The sequence below is a fragment of the Abramis brama genome (genome assembly GCF_963993115.1).
Source record: "Abramis brama genome assembly, chromosome: 23".
Classification (NCBI taxonomy): Eukaryota; Metazoa; Chordata; class Actinopteri; order Cypriniformes; family Leuciscidae; genus Abramis; species Abramis brama.
In genome coordinates, this window is record NC_139985.1 from 25,032,664 (window position 1) to 25,054,192 (window position 21,529).

Genomic DNA, 21,529 nt, shown 5'->3' on the forward strand with positions numbered 1-21,529 from the left:
GCACTAAACAAATATGACAGCAAGACTTTATCAATTAATCTTCTTTATTTTCACATTTAAAAATAAGTCTTCTTATAACCTTAAAGTTTTCAAGAAAAAAAATGCAACATTAACCGTACCAAGGCATCTTAAAATCAAATCATATAAACACTGGCTGAAGGCAAAACTATCTCAACACAGAAAGTGTGACAATGCATTTCCACACCATAGAAAAACAAATGGAAAAAACACACAAACAATTAAATGTGACTCAACATAACTGTCAGATTATGACACGTATGAATCTCCCAGGGAAAAGGTCTAAGAGCTTAAATATTCTGAAGCTGACTGGAAACGTATCAAATACTACAGTAGTGCATTATATTCTGAATGGGAAGGTAAAGTCACTGTGATATTGGTTCTATTGAGCTGAATATTTCCAAGGTTTAGGCTCAGTTTACAATTATTTACTGTATAATACAACACAAGAATCAAAAAAGTTATGTAGATTTCTTTAAAATCTCAGTTTGAGACATTGAGAGTCCAGTGCTAACTCACATGTTAATAACTGTGTTGTGTCAGTCCAGTATCTCTTGTACATTTACAACCAATCGCCTAAGCAATAAGTAGGAAAATCGGCAGAGAAGAAATTTGCACACTTCTAGTAATGTCACAATGAAAGAGCAAAAGGTGTGGACCAATAAAAAACAGACAGAATGAAGAGACCACACCCACAGCCTTTCATTTCGGGCAGCTGAAGTTACAATATCAATGAGTGAACCACTTCATCTGCCTGAACCGATCCTCCAAATCCACAATATATGAAGAGACAAAGACGGAGAATGTCACGTGAACCTTGTCCTTGTGAAAAATATCATGATGCCATTTAAAATATACAACACTTAAAATATATATTTTAAAAAGTTCTTCTCTCTTTGCAGTTATGCAAGAACGTGCATGCTTTTAGCCAAAAATGTGTCTAACTTTCCAGCAGCAAGACACAGCAAAGAAGTGGAGAAACAGAAATATTAAACTAAAAAAAACACCTCACACATTTTGCTAAAATTGGTATAACTTTGGGAACAAAGACGATAACGGGTCAGTAATACCCAAAAAGCAGGCCCAAAAGAAATCTCAAAAATCGAAGTTTTTATGAAATATTCTGGCTAGTTTCTTAATGCTTTCAGCTACTAATAAAGGTGTAGTACTCTCAGCTCTAACACATTTGACCATATTTAACCAAAAAGTTTGTTCAGTTTCTGTCAACTTCAGGTTTCACACCCTTAAAGGGCCTGAAAGACTTCCAATACTGCATCTTTAACAAGAGCATTCTCGTGAATTTCACTGTCGAGGGATCAGCAGTTTTTAGAAACTGTCCTCAGACTTTTTATTAGACTGCAGTTTGAGGAACTAAGATTTTAAACAAATTAAAATGTAAAGAATGTCAACTTCCAAAAATATTACGTTGTTTTATGAACCTTCCTATTCAAAACGTATTATACTGACCCATAAGTTATGGCCATTGTATCAAAGAAGTCCCCTGTCAGCACTTCAGTACAAAAAAAATAATAATCATGCATATGAACGTACACCATGATTCAAGTGATCTTGTACAGTGACCTCTGTATGATTTCAACACCCCAGGAGGAAAGAAAAAAAAGTGACTCCTTCACAGATATTAGACATTCAAAAATTCAAAGGGGTGTTTTCAGTCCATGATATGGTCAACCAATGCACCTATAAAAATAAATAAAATATTTACAAATAAAATGCAAAATCCGAACATTAACTAATACCCTGATGCAGTTGTATTTGCAGTGACCCAGTGTACGTTATATGACTGTTTGTCTGTCTGTCCTTCACTCGCAGTAACATGATGGCGATGAAGACACTACATTCTGAAATGCATTGAAATGCATCCTGTGCAAAAAAATGAAAAAATAAAAATAATTCCCACCACCTTCCTATAATCTACACATACCACCGAGAATTTCCTCATAAAATAAATGTGAAAACACAACCAAAGGTTTGTATGGAAATAAATAACAAAAGAAAAAGTAAAGCAGTAGGATTTTGTGAGTAAACATTCCTTTTCCAGTCATTTCGACACTCCTTGTTCGTATGAAAGAGACGAGTCTTTAGAGTCCTTCGAAGTGCTCGCCTCACACCACATACTGACTGGAGTTGTAATTCGTTGTGTAGGCCTGTCGGCTGTACTGGAAGTGGTCGGTGAGCACTGTGCTCCGACCGTGCTGAAAGTCTGAGCTGTGTGTGAAGGGCCCGGTCCCGTTGGACTGGGGCTTGTCGAACGACACCAGATCCTGTGTTGAAACTGGCAGCGGTGTCTTTTTGGCCTCCCGGTTGGTGTCGTATTTCGCCTGGTGAGGAAAACAATTCCAGTTCATTTGACATCAGTTTTTGCATTGCAATTGCACAACATTTGTGTAATGATATGCCTAAAAAAGGAAATTACCTTATTATAAAGGAAGACACCTAGTATTGCTGTCATCATGCCGATAATGTTGGTGGTGCTGACGGGGTTCCTGAGCATCAGTAGGGATATACTGATGACCATGATCCTCTTTGTTGCGTTGGCTACGGCGTAACTGAGTGGGCTGACCAGGTTCAGAACGCTGAAAGCGATCATGTTTTGTGCAAAGTTGCAGATACCACTGATGAGGAGCAGCACAATTGTTCCAGTCCAGTTGGAAATCTCCGTCTGTAGAAGAGAACAGAGAGAAAAAATGAGCGTGGGCGTGAGTTAAGAGAATCACAGTGCTTCACCTGCACTCCCGCGGGACCCGACGGGTCAAGGTTTGATGGCTGAGTGCAGGTGGTAAAACACTTGTGTGTGTGCGGATTGCAGAAGAATAAAACCATTTGCGGGACTGTAATGTAAATATCTAAAGATAAAATATATATTTTTAAAAACGAATAAATTGTTATTCATCTAAAGGAGGCTAAGCCTTCCCCGGTCCATAACTGCTGGTCTAGGATCAGTGTTCTCTGTAATAGTATCATATTTGGCAAACGCACCAGTGCGTATTTGTGCTCTGGAGAGCGTCAAAGGTTTCTGTTTACAACGCGTTTTTGCAGCAGTGAGCAATGTAGCCAATCGCAGACATGTTTGTTGTTAGTAAAAGCCTAAATTAAAGCAGGGCTCAGTAGTTTCTGGATTTCTTCGCTGTATTCTTGCTTTTTGCTCGCAGGTTTCTCTCTAGAGCTCCCCCCACAGCTTCGGAATAGATATTTGACAACACTGTTGTAAAAACTCTTTGGCGATTCTCAGACACCATGGCTAGTAGATCAACGACATCAAAGCAGATGGGACATTCTTTAAAACGTCTTCTTCATTCGGGTTCGAACAGCGTGAGGGAGCGCAATAATGACAGCATTTTAGCAGATTTCTTTTGGCCGTAAGGCAATTGTTTACATCGCGAGACCTGATATCACGCGAGACTTCCTGACGCGGCGGCCCGCCGGCTCAAACTTGCAAGTGCGTATTTTCCGCTCACGGGCACCAGGGGGGTGCGAAACGACCACCATTCAACCCGAAATAAGTAATATAACCATTCCAATGACTCCGAAGCTGTTCAGTTAAGGTAAAAAAGTTACTTAGTTCACCTTTAAATCAGTTAATCATATAAACCGATCAAGTCTAGTCTCAGAAAATTTGGACTAAACCGTTCAATTGTGAAAGATGAACAAAAGTCTTATGGGCTTAGAATGACAATTAATGCCAAAATTTTACAAAGATTTGAGTAATTAATGACAGTTTTTGGGTGAACTATCGCTTTAACAGTGGTTTTTGAATGTAGATGCTTTAACAACAAATCATTTATTAGGAGTGTTTATGCAATCATGTGAAGGTTGTGGCTTGGCGACATTATTCCACTGGAAATTTCATGGACGTACTGAAAAAAGCCATGTATACCTTTACCAGTGGGCTTTTGTGGGCGGTACAAAACGTGAATGTTGCGGATGGGAGCGGGAGGAGGCAACATTTGTGAGGGAGCAGGACAGAATCCTGCGGGAGAGGGACTAAAAAAAATCCATCCAGCGCAGGTCTCGAATTCAGGGTTGAATCTCATGAAACTGGTTTAAAACATTCCAAAGGCAATTTTATTAACCTCTAAAGTAATTAAAAAAAAAGTAACCTACTGTTCAAAAGTTCTGGCCCAGTAAGATTTTAAAAATGTTTTTGAAAAAATGTCTCATGATCAAGTATGCATTTATTTGATCACACAGTAATATTGTAAAATAACTTGTCTATTAATATAATTTTAGAAGCAATTCCTGTGATGGCAAGGCTGGCAATTTTCAGCAACATTACTCCTGTTTTTACTTTGCTTTAACTCTTCAAAATAAGTCAAGCAATTTTCAACCTTTTAATATAAGTTATACAAGATTCAACTCATTTTTTAAAGCCAGTTTAATGTAAATTAAGTTAAGTTCATTGTACTTAAATTTAGGGAACAGCAACTTTTTTTGCATCTTTGTTGATCAAAAGAACGTCAAAAATGTCATGACAATTAAATACACCACCACCTTCCCTAATTGTTTAATGTAATGATAAAAAATATTACCATATTTAGTTTAAAAAAAGTAAAGTACAATTTGTTTTACTGAATTCAAAATTAAGATAATTTTAATACAAATAAAATGATTGCGTTAAAATCATGATGTTAGAACAGAACCCATTGTAATTTCATTTCTACATTACAGGAGGACAATGACAAAAACAATGTCACAAAATGGCAAAATTCTTTGTGTAAAATATTTTTTTCTTTTGATTTTGGGACAGATATGAACTGGTCATAAACACCCTCTTATTTCATATTCATAAAAATATTCAAAACATATTTACCAGGTCTCCTTCCATCAGGAAAGAGGAGAGGTCCACTAAAATCCATGTGGGCAGCATATACAAAAGTGCATTGAATCCCAGGATGTTCAGTAAATGAAGGTGGTGAATCCTTGTGTCACGCAAGACCTAAAACAACCACAAAAATCATTTCAAACAGGAACTAATCCCAGAATTTTTCTAACTTCAATACATCACCAAATAGAAATAGGAACCTTTTTGGAGAATATGTTCTGTAGCGAGAAGCAGAGCGTGGCTGCCAGAGCGCTGATCAATCCAGAGACGTCAAAGGACAATTCAGTGGCAGTGGCCAGCAGGACACCTCCAATGATGGGTATAAGAGACACGTAAACCTGTTCGAAAAAACATGCAAATAAATAATCCAAACTTCAGTACTGAATGACTAAAACACAATCAGTGACTATTAAAACCATTATAAATCCAGTAAATACATGACTTATTTCTAACTGTGTTTAGAGGAAAACAGACCTTTGTGGTTTGCTTCTCTTTCATGATAATCCGTGACAGCAGAACCACCCAGATGGGCATGGTGGCCTTCACTAGGAAGTAGAGGATGGAAAGAAGACATGCATTCACTCATCTAATAACATCAGCCATTAGTCTCGTCACATGTTCTTCTGTAAAATCTTGTGATTGCACCTGGTGTTTGAAACATCTCAGCTGCAGTCAAGTCCTCAGAAACAACACTCACACTCTCCCTGCTGATTCCTGCACTAATGCTGCTTCATATTTAAAACACACAGTTGCTTAATGCTATATACGCCCGAACAAACTCAAATCCATCAGTTGTCTCTGCAAACGGAATTAACTAGTTGCTTATTAGCATGCATATAACTAGGATATTGCCTGTTTATTAGTCACTATAAAGCACATATTAATGCCTTATTCTGCATGACCATATTCTACATCCCTTAATCCTACTCCATACCTAAACTTAAACACCTTACAAACTATTAAAAGGTTTTTAATAGTCAAGTAAGCGATTTCAGATAAATGCCGTTGATATTTGAAATCACCAAAACAAACACGCCCTACCCAAAAGGATTGTACCCATACTACGGGATGAATATAGTATCAAAATGATTAACACGTGCAAGAACAATTATCCATGAACTTGATAAATGTTGCAGGTATGCTTTACTATCCACAACCAAATGCCTTTCAACTTGCGTGTGCAAAATTCAAAATTGAATGAATGTGTAGCAATTTGTACAAATAGAGACATTTTTGTGAATACAAATGTTTTCTTTTGTATTAGTGTATCCTAATTTGCGCGTGCAACAAAGAAGATGTGCATGTGTTGATCAGGTGACACGCGTAAATTCAGTGACGTCTTTTCTGAGACGATCTCATTTTAATCATTTGGATTTTGAGACTTTCTTTTCGTGGTTTTTAAGCATTTCACAACCCACACCACACACAATTCGCACAGAATTCGAGAGCTCAATTACCCCCCTGGTTCAATCGGCGTTCGCCATTACGTTGTGTGTCAAGTTCAAGGGTTACTCTCTTGGCGTAAATCGATGCGTACGGCAGTCTGCCGGAAGCTAGTTATTTTAGTCGATAAAGTTTTAAATATGGATATTTTACTCACACGAACGCATCGCTTCACTTCAGAAGGCCTTTAATAACCCCCGGAGACGCGTGGAGCACTTTAATCATGAATGGATGCGCTTTAATGGACTTCCAAAGTCAAACAGCCATTCATTATAAAGCCTGGAAGAGCCAGGACATTTTTTTATATAACTCTGATTGTATTCGTCTGAAAGAAGAGTCATAAACACCTAGGATGGCTTCAGGATGAGTAAATCATGGGCTAATGGGTGAACTATACCTTTATGGCAAAAGTAGTTATAGTTAGTTAATTACTAACTTAACAGTGAGAATTGGACCCTAAAATAAAGTGTGACCAAATGTTTTTCCAACAGAAAAGCTGACCAGACTAAACAATCTGCATAAAGGGAAACCAAATAGAAAAACACTTAAATCAGCAAGGAGTTATTAATAACCCAGAAGCAATATGACAAGCATTTCCTAATACCTGCTTTCTGATGAAAAAAATTCACAAGGCTGCAACTTTTTTTTTGTAAAAACATTTAGCATATCAGTATACATAGACAAAACCAGATTTGTGATGACTTGGCAAATGTACTCTCTCTAGATATATATATTTGAATAATGGCGCTTTTCCACTACATGGTACAGTACGGCTCACTCTAAAGTCAGTGAATTGTTAGTTTCTCTTGTTATGCTTTTAAATTGTTAAGAGACCACAACAAACAACTGGAAAAAAAAAATATTTGAGAACAGGGAAAAGTCATGGATGTCTATATATTTAAAAGTTTCTGCATACCTTTGGAAGTAACGTTACGTTATGTAAACTAAAATTCAATATCACTTGATGTAAATGAACGGAGCCACGCAGCCTTACAGTGTAAAAGCCACAAGCCACTGGTCAAGACAATCAATCAGATAAAAATGACAATATTGAAGAGCTCATAAAAGATAGGCTATATGCTGATATATGCATAACAGACAGATGATGCTTAAGTTTGCAGGGCGCTACTGTCACTCTGTGAAATGCAAATTATGTTAGATTGAAATAACGTTACTAAGTTTTCAACGCTGTTCTGAATGGCGCGTTTGTAACAGTTCATGTCATTATGCACGGCTCTGTTATTGTACATCTGACAGATAAAGTTGTTTTTCTATCATGATTACTACAGCAGGGTTTGATAGGTGGTCATTTGTCTCATACATAAACAAAAGAAATTGAAGCTTCCCAAACTAGTTTGAACAGCCACGCAGGTGGATGATGTGGCAGTACGTATTAAGAGTGCGGAAGTGACGTAGTCTAAGAGTACTTCAATAAAGTATAATGTTATCAAAGCTCGATCGTAAAGCAATTACCGATGAGTCATTAAATCATCATTTCAATTGGTTGCTTTATGTTTGGATGCAAGTGGGCGTTTAAATATCCGGGGAACGCAGATTGCTAAGATTCCCAGCTGTGGTTAAGGGTTAAACAGCAATAACGCACGTTGATTTAAACTCGATTAAACGAACCAAGCAGAATCGACACATCCGATCAGGTTGGCTAGTTACGTTCACTTTCATTGATATTAAATAATAAGGCCTGTTACACAAAGACGATATGAAAAACCGAAAGCCCCCCCTACTTACCAGTGTGCGCATACGACACCGGAACCTTCCATATGCTGAAATGGGCCGAGACGGAGGCGAAGTATTTCCCGAAGGCGAGCGGCAGAATGTACCAGCGGTAGTAGAGGGCCGGTACCTCCGCTCGCGGGACGCTCCAGGCTCGCAACAGCGGCGGGAGAAACACGATGATGGAGAGGATATGGAAAAGAGATACCGTGACCGGATAAGGGAAGCCGTTGAGAATGATTTTATTGATCACGTTGCCTCCCGAGCTGACGGTGTACCAGCACAGACACAGCACCGCTATCCGCATTCCCTCCCGCACGGGCGGGCGCTGCTCCACCGCGGCCATCTTTCAGCGCAAGCCACGACGCGACGTCTACTCTGGAGGAATCGCTGGTGGAGGAGTCACGTGAGAACGCTAAAGTCACGCCTCTACGAAAATTCACCATGGTAACCTGGAGAGAGTTGTGCACTGTGCACTGTTTACCTATATATTGTCTATGCTGTTTACACGGGGTTCAGTTTGAGCTTCCCGCAAGTCAATTATTCACATAATGTGCTATAATAATGCATGCCACAGCATCATATAAAGCTTGGATCGCGGATTTAATTAAACCAGTAAATTAATAAATTAATTGAGCGGTCTTAAATTTAACGAGATCATTAAACTTTAGAGTGTGCAATTTTAAATATAGTAAATTAGTATGCTCATGATATCCTACCTTATTTACTATCCTAATTGCTCTTTTTTGTATTGTGCTTAATGTTTGTAAGGTGGTTTTGTAGGTGTTGCCCCATACTTCAACACAATAATTTAAATAAGGCAACACAAGTGAACAATACAAAATAAAAAGTGCTTTTTTACTCAGTACATGCCTTGCTTTCCCCATTACTCCAATACTCTGCGCTACTTTTGTTCTAACATATTTGATATGTGGTTTCCAACAAATTTTATGATCAAGAATCACACCCAAAAATGTATTTGAAACTTTCTATTTCAACATTATTAATCATAACTTTTACTTGTGTGTCGGTTTTACGATTACCAAACAGCATAAATTTGGTTTTATCTAGATTTAATGATAATTTATTTAAGTCAAACCATATTTTTAACTTATTCATTTCTGATGTGACCACCTCCAAAAGCTGCTTCAGATTTCCCCCTGAACAGAATATATTAGTATCATCAGCAAAAATCACAAATTTTAAGAGGTTAGTCACCCTACATGTCATTTATGTACATAATAAATAATTTTGGACCCAATATTGACCCCTGTGGTACTCCACAGGTGATACCCAAGCACTCTGATCTGTAATCCCCCATTTGAACAAATTGTTGTCTGTTATGTAACTTTTCATCCAATCTAATGCAACTCCTCTGATACCATATATACTTTTCCAGTTTATTGATTAACAAATAATGATCGATTGTATCGAAAGCTTTTTTTAAATCAATAAATACACCCACTGCATATTGTTTATCTGTAAATTGGTGTTCGAACAATGACCTCCAGCTCAACACAGCCAAAACCCAGGAACTCATTGTTGACTTTAGACGTAGGCCATTTCCTAAAACACCAATACAAATAAATGGCAATTCAGTCACCATCACTGACTCCTTTAAATTCTTAGGAACACACATTAGCAATAACCTGAAGTGGACAACTAACACTAATCAAATCATTGCAAAGGCTCAACAAAGACTTTACTTCCTCAGGCAGCTTAAAAAATACCGGATCAGACATCAGCTCCTTGTTCTGTTCTATTCCGCTATCATCGAGTCCATCATTACATCATCAATAACAGTAGGCTATGGTATGGTAGCACAGACAGCCAAACAAAGAAAAAACTACAGCAGACTGTCAACAAAGCATCCAAGATCATAGGGAAACCACTGCCTTCAGTCGATTCCCTCTATACATATCGGACTGTAAAGCGGGCAAAGAAAATCATCTCTGACCCCTCACATCCAGCGAACCACCTCTTTCAGCTCCTTCCCTGAGGGAGGCGCTACAGGTCACTCTCTACCAAGACCAAACAGCTTTTTCCCCATAGCCATCAGGACTCTGATCTCCTCTCTTTAGTTTAGTTTGTCCTCTCATACACTACGCATGGTCAATAATCTCAATTTCCTCAGCTGGTTTCAAAAACATAGAGTTAGGGTTACTGTCTAAATAACCCACTGCCTCCACCTCACCTTCAGTCTGTGGATTTTTAATTACATCGGCTTTGCTCCCACACTTACAAAGAAATTATTAAACCCATTGACTACATCTTTCATGTTGCTTAAAGTCCTCTCATTATCTATAAAATACTGAGGGTATTTTTTATTCATTGGTCCATTCCTTATAATATTATTTAGCACTTTCCATATACCCTTGATATCATTTTTATTATCATTTAATATTTTATTATAATAATCTTTCTTACTTATCCTCATGATACTGGTTAATTTATTTTTATATCTTTTGTATTTATTGTCAGCTTCTTTTGTTCTGTGTTTTATAAATTCTTTATACAAGGTGTTCTTTTTTTTTGCAAGCATTTTTTAATCCTTTTGTCATCCATGGTCTCTCTTTAAATTTGTGCTTTATGGTAAATTGTTTTAAAGGACAGTGTTCATCATATAATGATTTAAAAGTGGACAGAAATGTTGCGTATGCATTATTGGTATCAGTCTCATCATACAATTTTTTCCAATTATATGCAAGTAATTCGCTTCTGAGTGTATTTATTGATTCAACAGTTCTAATTCTCCTGTAACTAATCTCATTAACTTCCTTATACTTCACATGATCATAAACACACATCACAAAAACTGGCAAATGATCACTTGTCATTTAGTAACAACCCACTCTTTAGACTATTGTCCATTAGGTTTGTGAATATGTTGTCTATTAGAGTTGCACAGTGTTGTGATATTCTGCTTGGTTTAGTTATAAGTGGTAAAAGACTCATGCTAAACATTAAATCGATAAATTCATCTGTCAGTTTATGCTTATTAAAATCCCCACAAATGAACACCGCTTTTTGATCATTCTTAGTAAATAGACTTTCCATACTGTTTCATGAACATTTCGATATTTGAACCAGGTGTATACACAGCTTACAATTACATTTGTCTTTTTTTTCAAATTAATTTCGACCGTTATTATCTCCATCACATCATCAATGTTATTTGTCATATTTTTCACAATTTTATATTTTAATCTTCTATCTACATACAATGCCACTCCACCTCCTTTTTATTCTCTCTATTAACATAATTCAATTCATAACCATTAAACTCATAATCAACACCCTTCTCAGAAGTAAGCCAGGTCTCAGATATGGCTATCACCTGGAATGGGTTGTTTAAATGACTCAAGTATTCTTACATACTAATGTAAATAATTATTTAAGACATCATACAAATATTTGGGTCTATGCAAGTCATCAGTTGCAGAAAAGTGCAATACAAAAAGTCGTATAAAACGTACTACAGGTTGTTATTATATTTAAAAAAAGAAAGAAAAAAAAAAGGTTATTATAAGAGGAAAACACTGTACAAAATAGTTTTGCTTGCATGAAAGCCAAGGCGCTTCTATTATTCTGTACGGATGAGAAATTGTAGGTAAATTCTGCCATCTACAGGATAAATCGAAGAACTGCAGTTTCATTCTAATTGATATTTTACCTCAGGAATAAAAAAAAAAATATATATTGTTATAAGTCAGGGCAGAGGTTTCATAATATATCCAGTATATAGTATATGGGTCATTGACAAATAAAGCTTCAAAAAAATGTTTTGTTTATTTATTTATTTATTTTATCTTTTCAAAATGCATATTTTTGACTCATGAACTATATGTTTAAACAAGTTTCCCCCGAGAAAACTTGTTTATTGATATCTCTTATCTACATATGTGCATTTGAAGATGTTTTGAAAGACTAACAAAACCATGTCAGTGGGCAGCTGATTATTTTTCTCTCCTCATCAGCATCACACTTTTTTTCTCTTTGTTTTTCTCTTGCCCTGTCTCTTCCCCTCCTAAAGCTGAGCTTTGATTGATATAGGCTGATATAGGCTTTTCACGTTTGTCTGTCAGTGAAGAAAGTAAACATAGGGTCAACTGATAGGTTGATTTATGAATCATTTTATCAGACGCAAGCTACTTGGAAAGCTAGGTAACTAAGTTTATTAAATTCATTCACAATATGTACACATTCATTATTGATCTTATGCCTAATACAGGGCCGTAGACAGGGCTTTTAAATCAAAGAGGTCCCAAATTTGAGGTTGTTAGGGAGTTAATTTTTTTATTTCTCTGATATGTGCATTTCAAGACGTTTGAAGGCCAAAAAAGAATAAGAAATAGCTTTAAAACCATGTTAGCGGCAGTAGATTATTTGTCAATACCTGCTCACTCCTCATTTCCATCACTCTTTCTTTTTCTCTGTCTCCTCATCTTGCCCTGTCTCTTCCCCTCCTAAAGCTGAGCATTTTTTAATTTAGGCCTACTGAAGGAGGCTATAAATTGTATTATATTAATTCTCAATATGTACACATTAATTATTAATCTTGTGCCTAACATGAAAACAGCTTTGTTCATTTTTCTTGTCACCTCACAATGACAGTGAACTAATTATTACATTACATGTGTCACGTTACATAGGCCTATTTTCAGTTCAAAATGGCGAAATTAGACAAAAGTTTATTAGTTTGCCTGATTATTTTAAATAAAAAAAACCCCTGTCAAATATGAAATGTTTAGTTTAGCTCCTTACATCTCATCTCGCACTTGACCTGAAGCGTCTAGTCACTACTTTGATTCGATTGGTCATCTCAAATATTCTGACATTGATGAGCAGTGACAGACCATTGAGGCTCAGATGAACACACACACATACATACACACACACACACACACACATAGGGTGCTGCGCCGCATATAGCGCATACCCACTTTTTGCGCCACTGGTTTTATAGAATAAAATAATGATTTAATCAAATTATGCCTATTTTAAAATAAATAATGCACTACAAAAAATATGCACGTCATGTCACAGAGACATATGCTAATACTTTTATTTTTGCACACCACTGCAATGGACCATAAAGGACAGAGAAACCCAACTAGAGAAAAATACAGGTCTAAAATAGTTGAGAATCCTCATTTGGAGATTTAAGAAATGTGCCTTTGAAGACTTAACGTATGTAATCTATGGCAACATAAGGCAAGATCTTGAGTTTACTCCCATTCCCATATGGATCCAGGGTTATGGACTGAGTCCAATCATACCAGTTATTTCTATTATCATAACAGCCATTCACACCATGCCATCGATGCCTGCGTATCCTGACAAGGTCTCTCTCTGTGATCTCTCGGCTGACCCCAGGAAGCTCTGTAACGGGGACATCTGGTATAAACGCGTGTCTTTTTCTGCACTCTTTTGAATTATTTTTCTCTTGCTTGAATTTCTCAGCCACAGAAAAGCCCATCCCCGATCTTTCTGAAGTCGGCAAGCTACTCTGAATCATCTTCTTTAGCGACATCTCTCTCCAGTGTGTCTGTTGGACCAAACAAAGGTTTTGCTTCAGATGCTCACTGCCTTGGATTTCACTTTCTGTTGATCTCTGACAATCAGATGTTTTGCTTGATACAGGTATGGTTTGTGGAGTCTGAGGGCCATATGTTAGTTTGCTTGCTTGCGGTTGTGTAGTTTTGTTTCTGTCCTCCTCTGCAGGATGTCCATGATTGTTATGCTGATTCTTCGTATCCTCAGATGTTATGTTCGTGTCCGTCACTGTGCTGGAGACCTCATGGAGGTTAACGTTCAGCGTAGCAGGCTTGAGTATGTTGAGCAGGTCTGAAGGCTGTTGCATCTTTATGGAGGAATCTTGGATGGAGGAATTTAAAGCTAGACTAGAAGTAATGCAGGTGAATTGAGCTGGTTTCTCTGCCACTATACGATGCTTTGTGTCACTGTGACTGGCAGAGGTGGCATGGCTTTGGGACATGTGCTGGTTATGGGAATGCTGATTGGACAGCGATGGTCTCAAGCTCGTGAATTGTTGTAAATGCTTGATGGACGAGGAATATGGTTTGATGGCACGGACGGGTATTTTACTCTTTCTAAAATTGGTGGGATATTTAACAGTATTACCTGGTACAGAACCCTGAGATACTTCATCCCTCTTGTTATTGTGGAAAACAGCTTTGCTGTAATTTCCCGTGAGCATTTGTGCTGATCCAGGAATACGTTCAGTGGGAATTAAATCCACAAAGCTCGAGAGCCCTTTTTCCGTGACTTCATTTACTCCAACCAACCTCTGCCAACTTCGTACAAGATCTTTCAAACGTTTAACAAGATCTTTGTCTGTGCTTCTTTTTCTCACATCGTTGATCAACTTTCCAAGCCTGGTTTCCTGGAATAAAACAATTTCACACACAATCATCATCATAATGATACATAGTCTGTGTTACACCTTATTTTTGCAGTGTCCTTGTTACCTTGTTCCAGGTGAATTCAGGTTGATTTAGACACTTTTTCCAAGTCATCTCAATGGCAGAAAGTGTTCCAATCACCCTAAATTCACCTTATGGAAAAAAATGCTATGGAAGTCAATGTCAGTGCCCCACAATCTTCCTTTGTGTTCAGAAGAACAATTTTTTTTTTTTTTTTTTTTTACAGGTTTTGAACAACTTGAGGGTGAATAAATGATTACAAAATTTCACCTATTTTTAGGTGAACTATACCTATATATACTGAGTAAGATTAATTAACAACATGTATAGAGTTAGAGTTAAGAGTAGTGTTTGGTTGAGGGTTAGTTGCATGTAATTATGTATAATTTACTGTTGATACTGTAGTAAGTACATTTAATATGTGTAACAAAGACACTGTAAAATAAAGTGTTAACCAGTGTATTACATTTATCGAAACTGACAGTAAAGACTTTTACATCGTTACAATTTTTTTTTTTAATAAATGCTGTTCTTTTAAAGTTTCTAGTAAATTCATCAAAGAAAAAAAATAATTATGGTTTCCACAAAAAATATTAAGTAGCACAACTGTTTTCAACATTGATAATAATAAATGTTTCTTGAGCAGTAAATCAGCATATTAGAATGATTTCTGAAGGATCATGTGACACTGAAGACTGGAGTAACGATGCTGAAAATTCAGCTTTGCCATCACAGGAATAAATTACATTTTAAAATATATTTCATACATATTTTAATAATATTTCACAATATTACTGTTTTGCTGTATTTTAAATCCAAATAAATGCAGCTTTGGTGAGCATAAGAAACTTTTTTCCAAAACATTTTAAAATTCTTACCGTCCCCAAACCTTTGAGCAATAGTCTATGCATATTTAAAAAATAATACAATAAAATGAAATAGAATACGTTATTGTATAAATTCCAACAGACATATAACCATGGGTGAAGTTCATCACATTAACTATGAACATGTTCCACTACTGTTTGACAACCACAAATTGTCACAATATTTTTTTTCATTAATTTGTATTCCATAGTGTATAGTATCGTTTTTTTTTTTTTTTTTTTTTTTTATGTTTAATTTGAAAAGTGTGCTTGTGCTATTTTTCTTTCAAATATAAATGTCACCTTTTTTGTGCCGTTTGATATTTTTTTATATACAGTGGGGAGAACATGTATTTGATACACTGCCGATTTTGCAGGTTTTCCTACTTACAAAGCATGTAGAAGTCTGTAATTTTTATCATCAGTACTCTTCAACTGTGAGTGACGGAATCTAAAACAAAAATCCAGAAAATCACATTGTATGATTTTTAAGTAATTCATTTGCATTTTATTGCATGACATAAGTATTTGATACATCAGAAAAGCAGAACTTAATATCTGGTACAGAAACCTTTGTTTGCAATTACAGAGATCATACGTTTCCTGTAGTTCTTGACCAGGTTTGCACACACTGCAGGAGGGATTTTGGCCCACTCCTCCATACAGACCTTCTCCAGATCCTTCAGGTTTCGGGGATGTCGCTGGGCAATACGGACTTTCAGCTCCCTCCAAAGATTTTCTATTGGGTTCAGGTCTGGAGACTGGCTAGGCCACTCCAGGACTTTGAGATGCTTCTTACGGAGCCACTCCTTAGTTGCCCTGGCTGTGTGTTTCGGGTCGTTGTCAAGCTGGAAGACCCAGCCACGACTCATCTTCAATGCTCTAACTGAGGGAAGGAGGTTGTTGGCCAAGATCTCGCGATACATGGCCCCATCCATCCTCCCCTCAATACGGTGCAGTCGTCCTGTCCCCTTTGCAGAAAAGCATCCCCAAAGAATGATGTTTCCACCTCCATGCTTCACGGTTGGGATGGTGTTCTTGGGGTTGTACTCATCTTTCTTCTTCCTCCAAACACGGCGAGTGGAGTTTAGACCAAAAAGCTCTATTTTTGTCTCATCAGACCACATGACCTTCTCCCATTCCTCCTCTGGATCATCCAGATGGTCATTGGGAAACTTCAGACAGGCCTGGACATGCGCTGGCTTGAGCAGGGGGACCTTGTGTGCGCTGCAGGATTTTAATCCATGACGGCGTAGTGTGTTACTAATGGTTTTCTGTGGTCCCAGCTCTCTTCAGGTCATTGACCAGGTCCTGCCATGTAGTTCTGGGCTGATCCCTCACCTTCCTCATGATCATTGATGCCCCACGAGGTGAGATCTTGCATGGTGCCCCAGACCGAGGGAGATTGACCGTCATCTTGAGCTTCTTCCATTTTCTAATAATTGCGCCAACAGTTGTTTCCTTCTCACCAAGCTGCTTGCCTATTGTCCTGTAGCCCATCCCAGCCTTGTGCAGGTCTACAATTTTATCCCTGATGTCCTTACACAGCTCTCTGGTCTTGGCCATTGTGGAGAGGTTGGAGTCTGTTTGATTGAGTGTGTGGACAGGTGTCTTTTATACAGGTAACGAGTTCAAACAGGTGCAGTTAATACAGGTAATGAGTGGAGAACAGAAGGGCTTCTTAAAGAAAAACTAACATGTCTGTGAGAGCCAGAATTCTTACTGGTTGGTAGGTGATCAAATACTTATGTCATGCAATAAAATGCAAATTAATTATTTAATTATTAATGTGATTTTCTGGATTTTTGTTTTAGATTCCGTCTCTCACAGTTGAAGTGCACCTATGATAAAAATTACAGACCTCTACATGCTTTGTAAGTAGGAAAACCTGCAAAATTGGCAGTGTATCAAATACTTGTTCTCCCCACTGTATAATGCATTTCTGAAGGCCCTGTCCATCTGCTTCCAATAAGAATGATTTCAGTCTTTAACTCGTATTTTCAGTGTGACAAACCATACCACAATACACACCTGTTGTGATAATAAACTCAGTGTAAACATAGCTAGTATCTTACCACTAGATCCTCTTTAGTCATGGGGTAACTTTCCAGACAGCATATCACGTCCAATAAAGCCGTCATGTTCTTTATCTGCTGACAGAAGTATTGCTAATGTCAATTCAGGCTTTCATAATATTCTTTATTCATCAAAAATAATTTTTCTGTATGCTAGAAAGTCAGTTCCTGTGTCTTTTTCAGAAGTTGGTCATATTCATGAAAGTAAACAGGCCTCATGTATTTGAATCCACTCTCACATGTGCACCTGCAGAAGTGACACTTTCAGATCTCAGTTATGGTTCAAAATGCAAATGTGACATTCTTGCATACTCATTGCTGTCACAATCTGTGAAGTAAGGCCCCAGGGAGCTTGTTTAAAAAAAAAAAAAAAAAAAAAAACTTCACCACTTCAGCGAGATTTGAAATAAAACAAAACCAATCTTTATTGTAACAAATGTGAAATGTCAGTTATAAAAGGATGCACCCCCTTATAATATTTATTCAGGTAAAAGGCAACACTGTTTGTCATTCCTCTCAATGACAAAAAAAACCCCATCTAATTTACCTTAATTAATTAAAGAAATAAATAAAGTCTTGATTATGAGATAAATATACAAAGACCTGTATATTAAAAAAACTACATACAGCTCATTGGATGAATGGGTAGAAAATGCCATTAAAATGCATGACTAAATGAAGTGACAGTTGCTAGAAATTATGCATATCCAACATGGGTATTTACCATGGTATTTACTCACGTTATTTTGAGCATCGACGGCCTGCAGGAGCTGCTCTTTGAGTTGTTGAGGTCTCGATGAAGCTCTTTTCATTGTCAGACAGTGATGCTTTGTTAAACACCTACTGATAGATTTGCAGCAATAAGAACAAACACAACGTGCAAAGCTCTTCAAACATGCACTCGTCACTCATGAAACTACTTTACAGCCAACCCCGTTTGAGCTCAACTGTCCGTGTCCACGCATGCAGGCAAATAACTAAACGGTCCCAAAAAGGGTCCAACAGGTGCAATAGTGTTTTCATATAGGCCTACAGAGCTAGTGTGAGTGTCAATGACAACCACATCCAAGAAACTGTGATTCATTTAACAGTTCTCTTATTGTATAATTACATATACATTTTTTATGAGCCCATATTCACTGAGAGACTATATAATACTTTTAAACTTTTTTAAATACTTTTAATTTGTCACACCACATAAGTGAACTACAAAAACTTAAAAGACATTTAAAATAATAAAATATTAATTGTGACCTAACAGGACGCCAGAATGTCAAATCTGCATGCATTTTACTTAATATACATCAGATTGCAGAGATTTCAAATGTAATAGAGATTTCAAAGGCAGCAAAGATCATGGACATGTAGTGTTGTTTGTTGTATATCTTGTTAGACCCAACTGCAAAGTAAAAAAACTTTGCCTGACAATAATGAAAGATGAGTTTTGCCCACATTTTAATAGGTACAGCAACCTCGGATATTATTCAGTGCGCAATGTAATAACTAAAGAGAATATTTTACTACGAGAGTCAGATGGACACTGTTCCTGAATCGATTCCTTCAGGTTTTCAGAACATCCTGTCCTACTTGCTGAATGTTCTCTAGATGTTTTCTTTTATTTATTTTTTTCCTCCTCGAGGATCTGCAGAGTGACAGCTAAACTACAGAGACTCTTCGGCTCCCTGCAGCCATTAACATAATGTTCTGTAGCTATTATCAAAGTGCTAAAAAAGTGAGGCTTGTGCATCGACTGCCTTCATCATCAAGATTTGTATTGGCGTGTAGAGGATGATGATTTGGTTCACTTAATAGTACATGTGTCTTACTTATGTGACTTTCTAAACATGTCAGGAATGCAGCAACAGTGTTTATTCATTCAGTCTGGCTTCCAGAGAGTTAACATACACTTGTTTTGTAATTAATTAATTCGACATGGCAATCAAATGAATAAAGAGTTCTTAAAATGTTGGCCATGAAGGTCGCGCACCACATGTATCCACTAACACATATTCATAACTGGCATTTGTAACTCTTTTGGTTTTACAATAAATAATAGGGATGGTGAATCAGAGGAACACAAGAACATGCTATTACATATTCACGCATGTGTATTACGTGTTCACGGGGTGTTTCTTGACAGAGTGGCGTCGGTAACTAGCAGCAGATACAGCCTTTTTAGTCACTTTCGCAGATCCACGTGAACGGGGATCGTTATGTACATCGTTGTCATGTGAACATCACTACATACCTGGCTGAGCAAACCACCAGTTACATGACGTAAAGTATCTTATTAAAAAGGGGTGATAGCTTAAGGATTTAAGATAATTGAATTTCCTTATAGCCACTGAACATGCATAAAGATGCAGTTTAATGAAAGTATTTATGATTTATGAAAGTATTTATGGCACGTGCCCCCTCGGTTGAATGAGCATGACGCCTCTGGTCACACCCATTGAATGTGGACAGACCAATCTGGAAGGTCTAATTATGAGAGGGAAAAGATTTCTGTCACTAGACTCTGATTATTGTAACAAATGAAAAAAAAAATGCAAGTTAGGAGGACATGGTACACATCAACATTCAGAAAATTAGGAGACAATTATTCTGAAATGAGACACGATACATTATATTGAGTTGCATTAATTAGTGGTTCAATCATAAGGCATGCATAAAAAACACATGAAGTTGTAACCCAAGTTGGTCACTAGTATTTTTATTAATATCTCATTAGTATTAATAGTAAAAGAATGCAGATTAAAGTTAATTTCTATGATATTCTAAATTGAAATCTAGAAAAATAAGTAGGTCACAGTAAGTTTTGATTGGGTGAGGTCGGAGGTTAGTCCCACCTCCGGGAAGAGTTAATGGGAGAGCGCAAAGAACAGATTCAGAACAGATATGGCAAGCCGTTTTAACTTTTATTCATTTCCAGGATATGAATTTAATGAAAGTATTTATGATTTCTTCTAGAGCTAGAGAGATGCTTGACTGAAGGAGGTAGTGGTAAAAGTTGTGTTGTTTTTTTCTGGAGGTCAGCAGAGAATGACGAACTTTGATGTTGTGTTGGCTGTTATTGGCTGACTGATGGAGTTGGCTGATCGGTTGGGTTGTTCAGATTGTGCTCTTTTAACCTTCACAGATGTCACACCCAGGGGCATCATGCACTCATGCACCAGTGCCCTGACACACCGCAGCCACACTAGCGCTGTATGACTTATAGGCTATTAGTTATAGGCTATTTCATTTTCCTTTTTTTATTCAGAACATTTACAAACTTCTTAACTATAACATGAAAGATCTAATATTCCCTTTCTCACATGGGCCTGTGAGTAAATGTATTTTGTTGTTTAAATACCAGTTTATAGACTAATGATGACTAATTTACAACACATACATTTTTTCCACTTCTCCCGAAAGACATGAAAGTAAGTGGCTGGTGAACTGGGAAATGAATAGAGTAAACTTTATAGTTACACAGTGTGTATCTAACATAAAAAATAAAAAAAAACACATTGTAAAATTATAGCTATTTGAAATGATTAGGCTAATATTGACAGGCTAATATTGGCTATATATATTGGCTAATATAGGCTAATATTGGCGCTTTCATAGACATAAACATTACATGGCTGAAAACACTGAACCATTAGATCTATGGTTGTCATTAATGACAGGTGAGCGTGTCTGTCTCTGGTTCAGCGCCAGCCAAAGCGCAAACGCAGATTTGAATTTAGCAGTTGCTGATGTGCCGCACTGAACGCTCTAATCACACCCGTGTGATCATATCAAATATAAACAAAATATGATTAACTTTTGACTCTTGGAAGCTGTATTCAAAATCCATTTGGTTAAAAAATCTGAGGAGGCACGTGCCCCCTCGGTTGAATGAGCATGACGCCTCTGGTCACACCCATTGAATGTGGACAGACCAATCTGGAAGGTCTAATTATGAGAGGGAAAAGATTTCTGTCACTAGACTCTGATTATTGTAACAAATGAAAAAAAAAAAAAAGCAAGTTAGGAGGACATGGTACACATCAACATTCAGAAAATTAGGAGACAATTATTCTGAAATGAGACACGATACATTATATTGAGTTGCATTAATTA

General features: G+C 37.1%; 2 protein-coding genes across 4 annotated transcripts; both read right to left on the reverse strand.

Annotated features, from left to right (window-relative positions):
- Positions 1-26: 26 nt before the first annotated feature.
- slc35e1 (solute carrier family 35 member E1) lies at positions 27-9,858 on the reverse strand. The gene is made up of 6 exons (XM_084100700.1): positions 8,048-9,858; positions 5,333-5,403; positions 5,059-5,196; positions 4,847-4,972; positions 2,453-2,698; positions 27-2,357 (listed from the first exon to the last, which is right to left on the reverse strand). The coding sequence occupies exons 1-6, from the start codon at positions 8,376-8,378 to the stop codon at positions 2,142-2,144; spliced, it is 1,128 nt and encodes a 375-aa protein (XP_083956826.1). The 5' UTR covers positions 8,379-9,858; the 3' UTR covers positions 27-2,141.
- A 3,212-nt stretch (positions 9,859-13,070) lies between these two features.
- LOC311074951 (mediator of RNA polymerase II transcription subunit 26) lies at positions 13,071-18,275 on the reverse strand. Of its 3 annotated transcripts, none has more exons than XM_084101996.1 (3): positions 18,160-18,275; positions 17,420-17,494; positions 13,071-14,438 (listed from the first exon to the last, which is right to left on the reverse strand). In XM_084101996.1, exons 1-3 carry the CDS (start codon positions 18,229-18,231, stop codon positions 13,218-13,220), a joined length of 1,368 nt encoding a protein of 455 aa, XP_083958122.1. In that variant the 5' UTR covers positions 18,232-18,275; the 3' UTR covers positions 13,071-13,217. The 3 variants fall into 3 exon arrangements, with proteins under 3 accessions (XP_083958122.1, XP_083958121.1, XP_083958123.1); XM_084101995.1 differs by having other exon boundaries at positions 17,420-17,497; XM_084101997.1 differs by having other exon boundaries at positions 17,420-17,497; positions 18,144-18,247.
- Between the last annotated feature and the right edge of the window lie 3,254 nt (positions 18,276-21,529).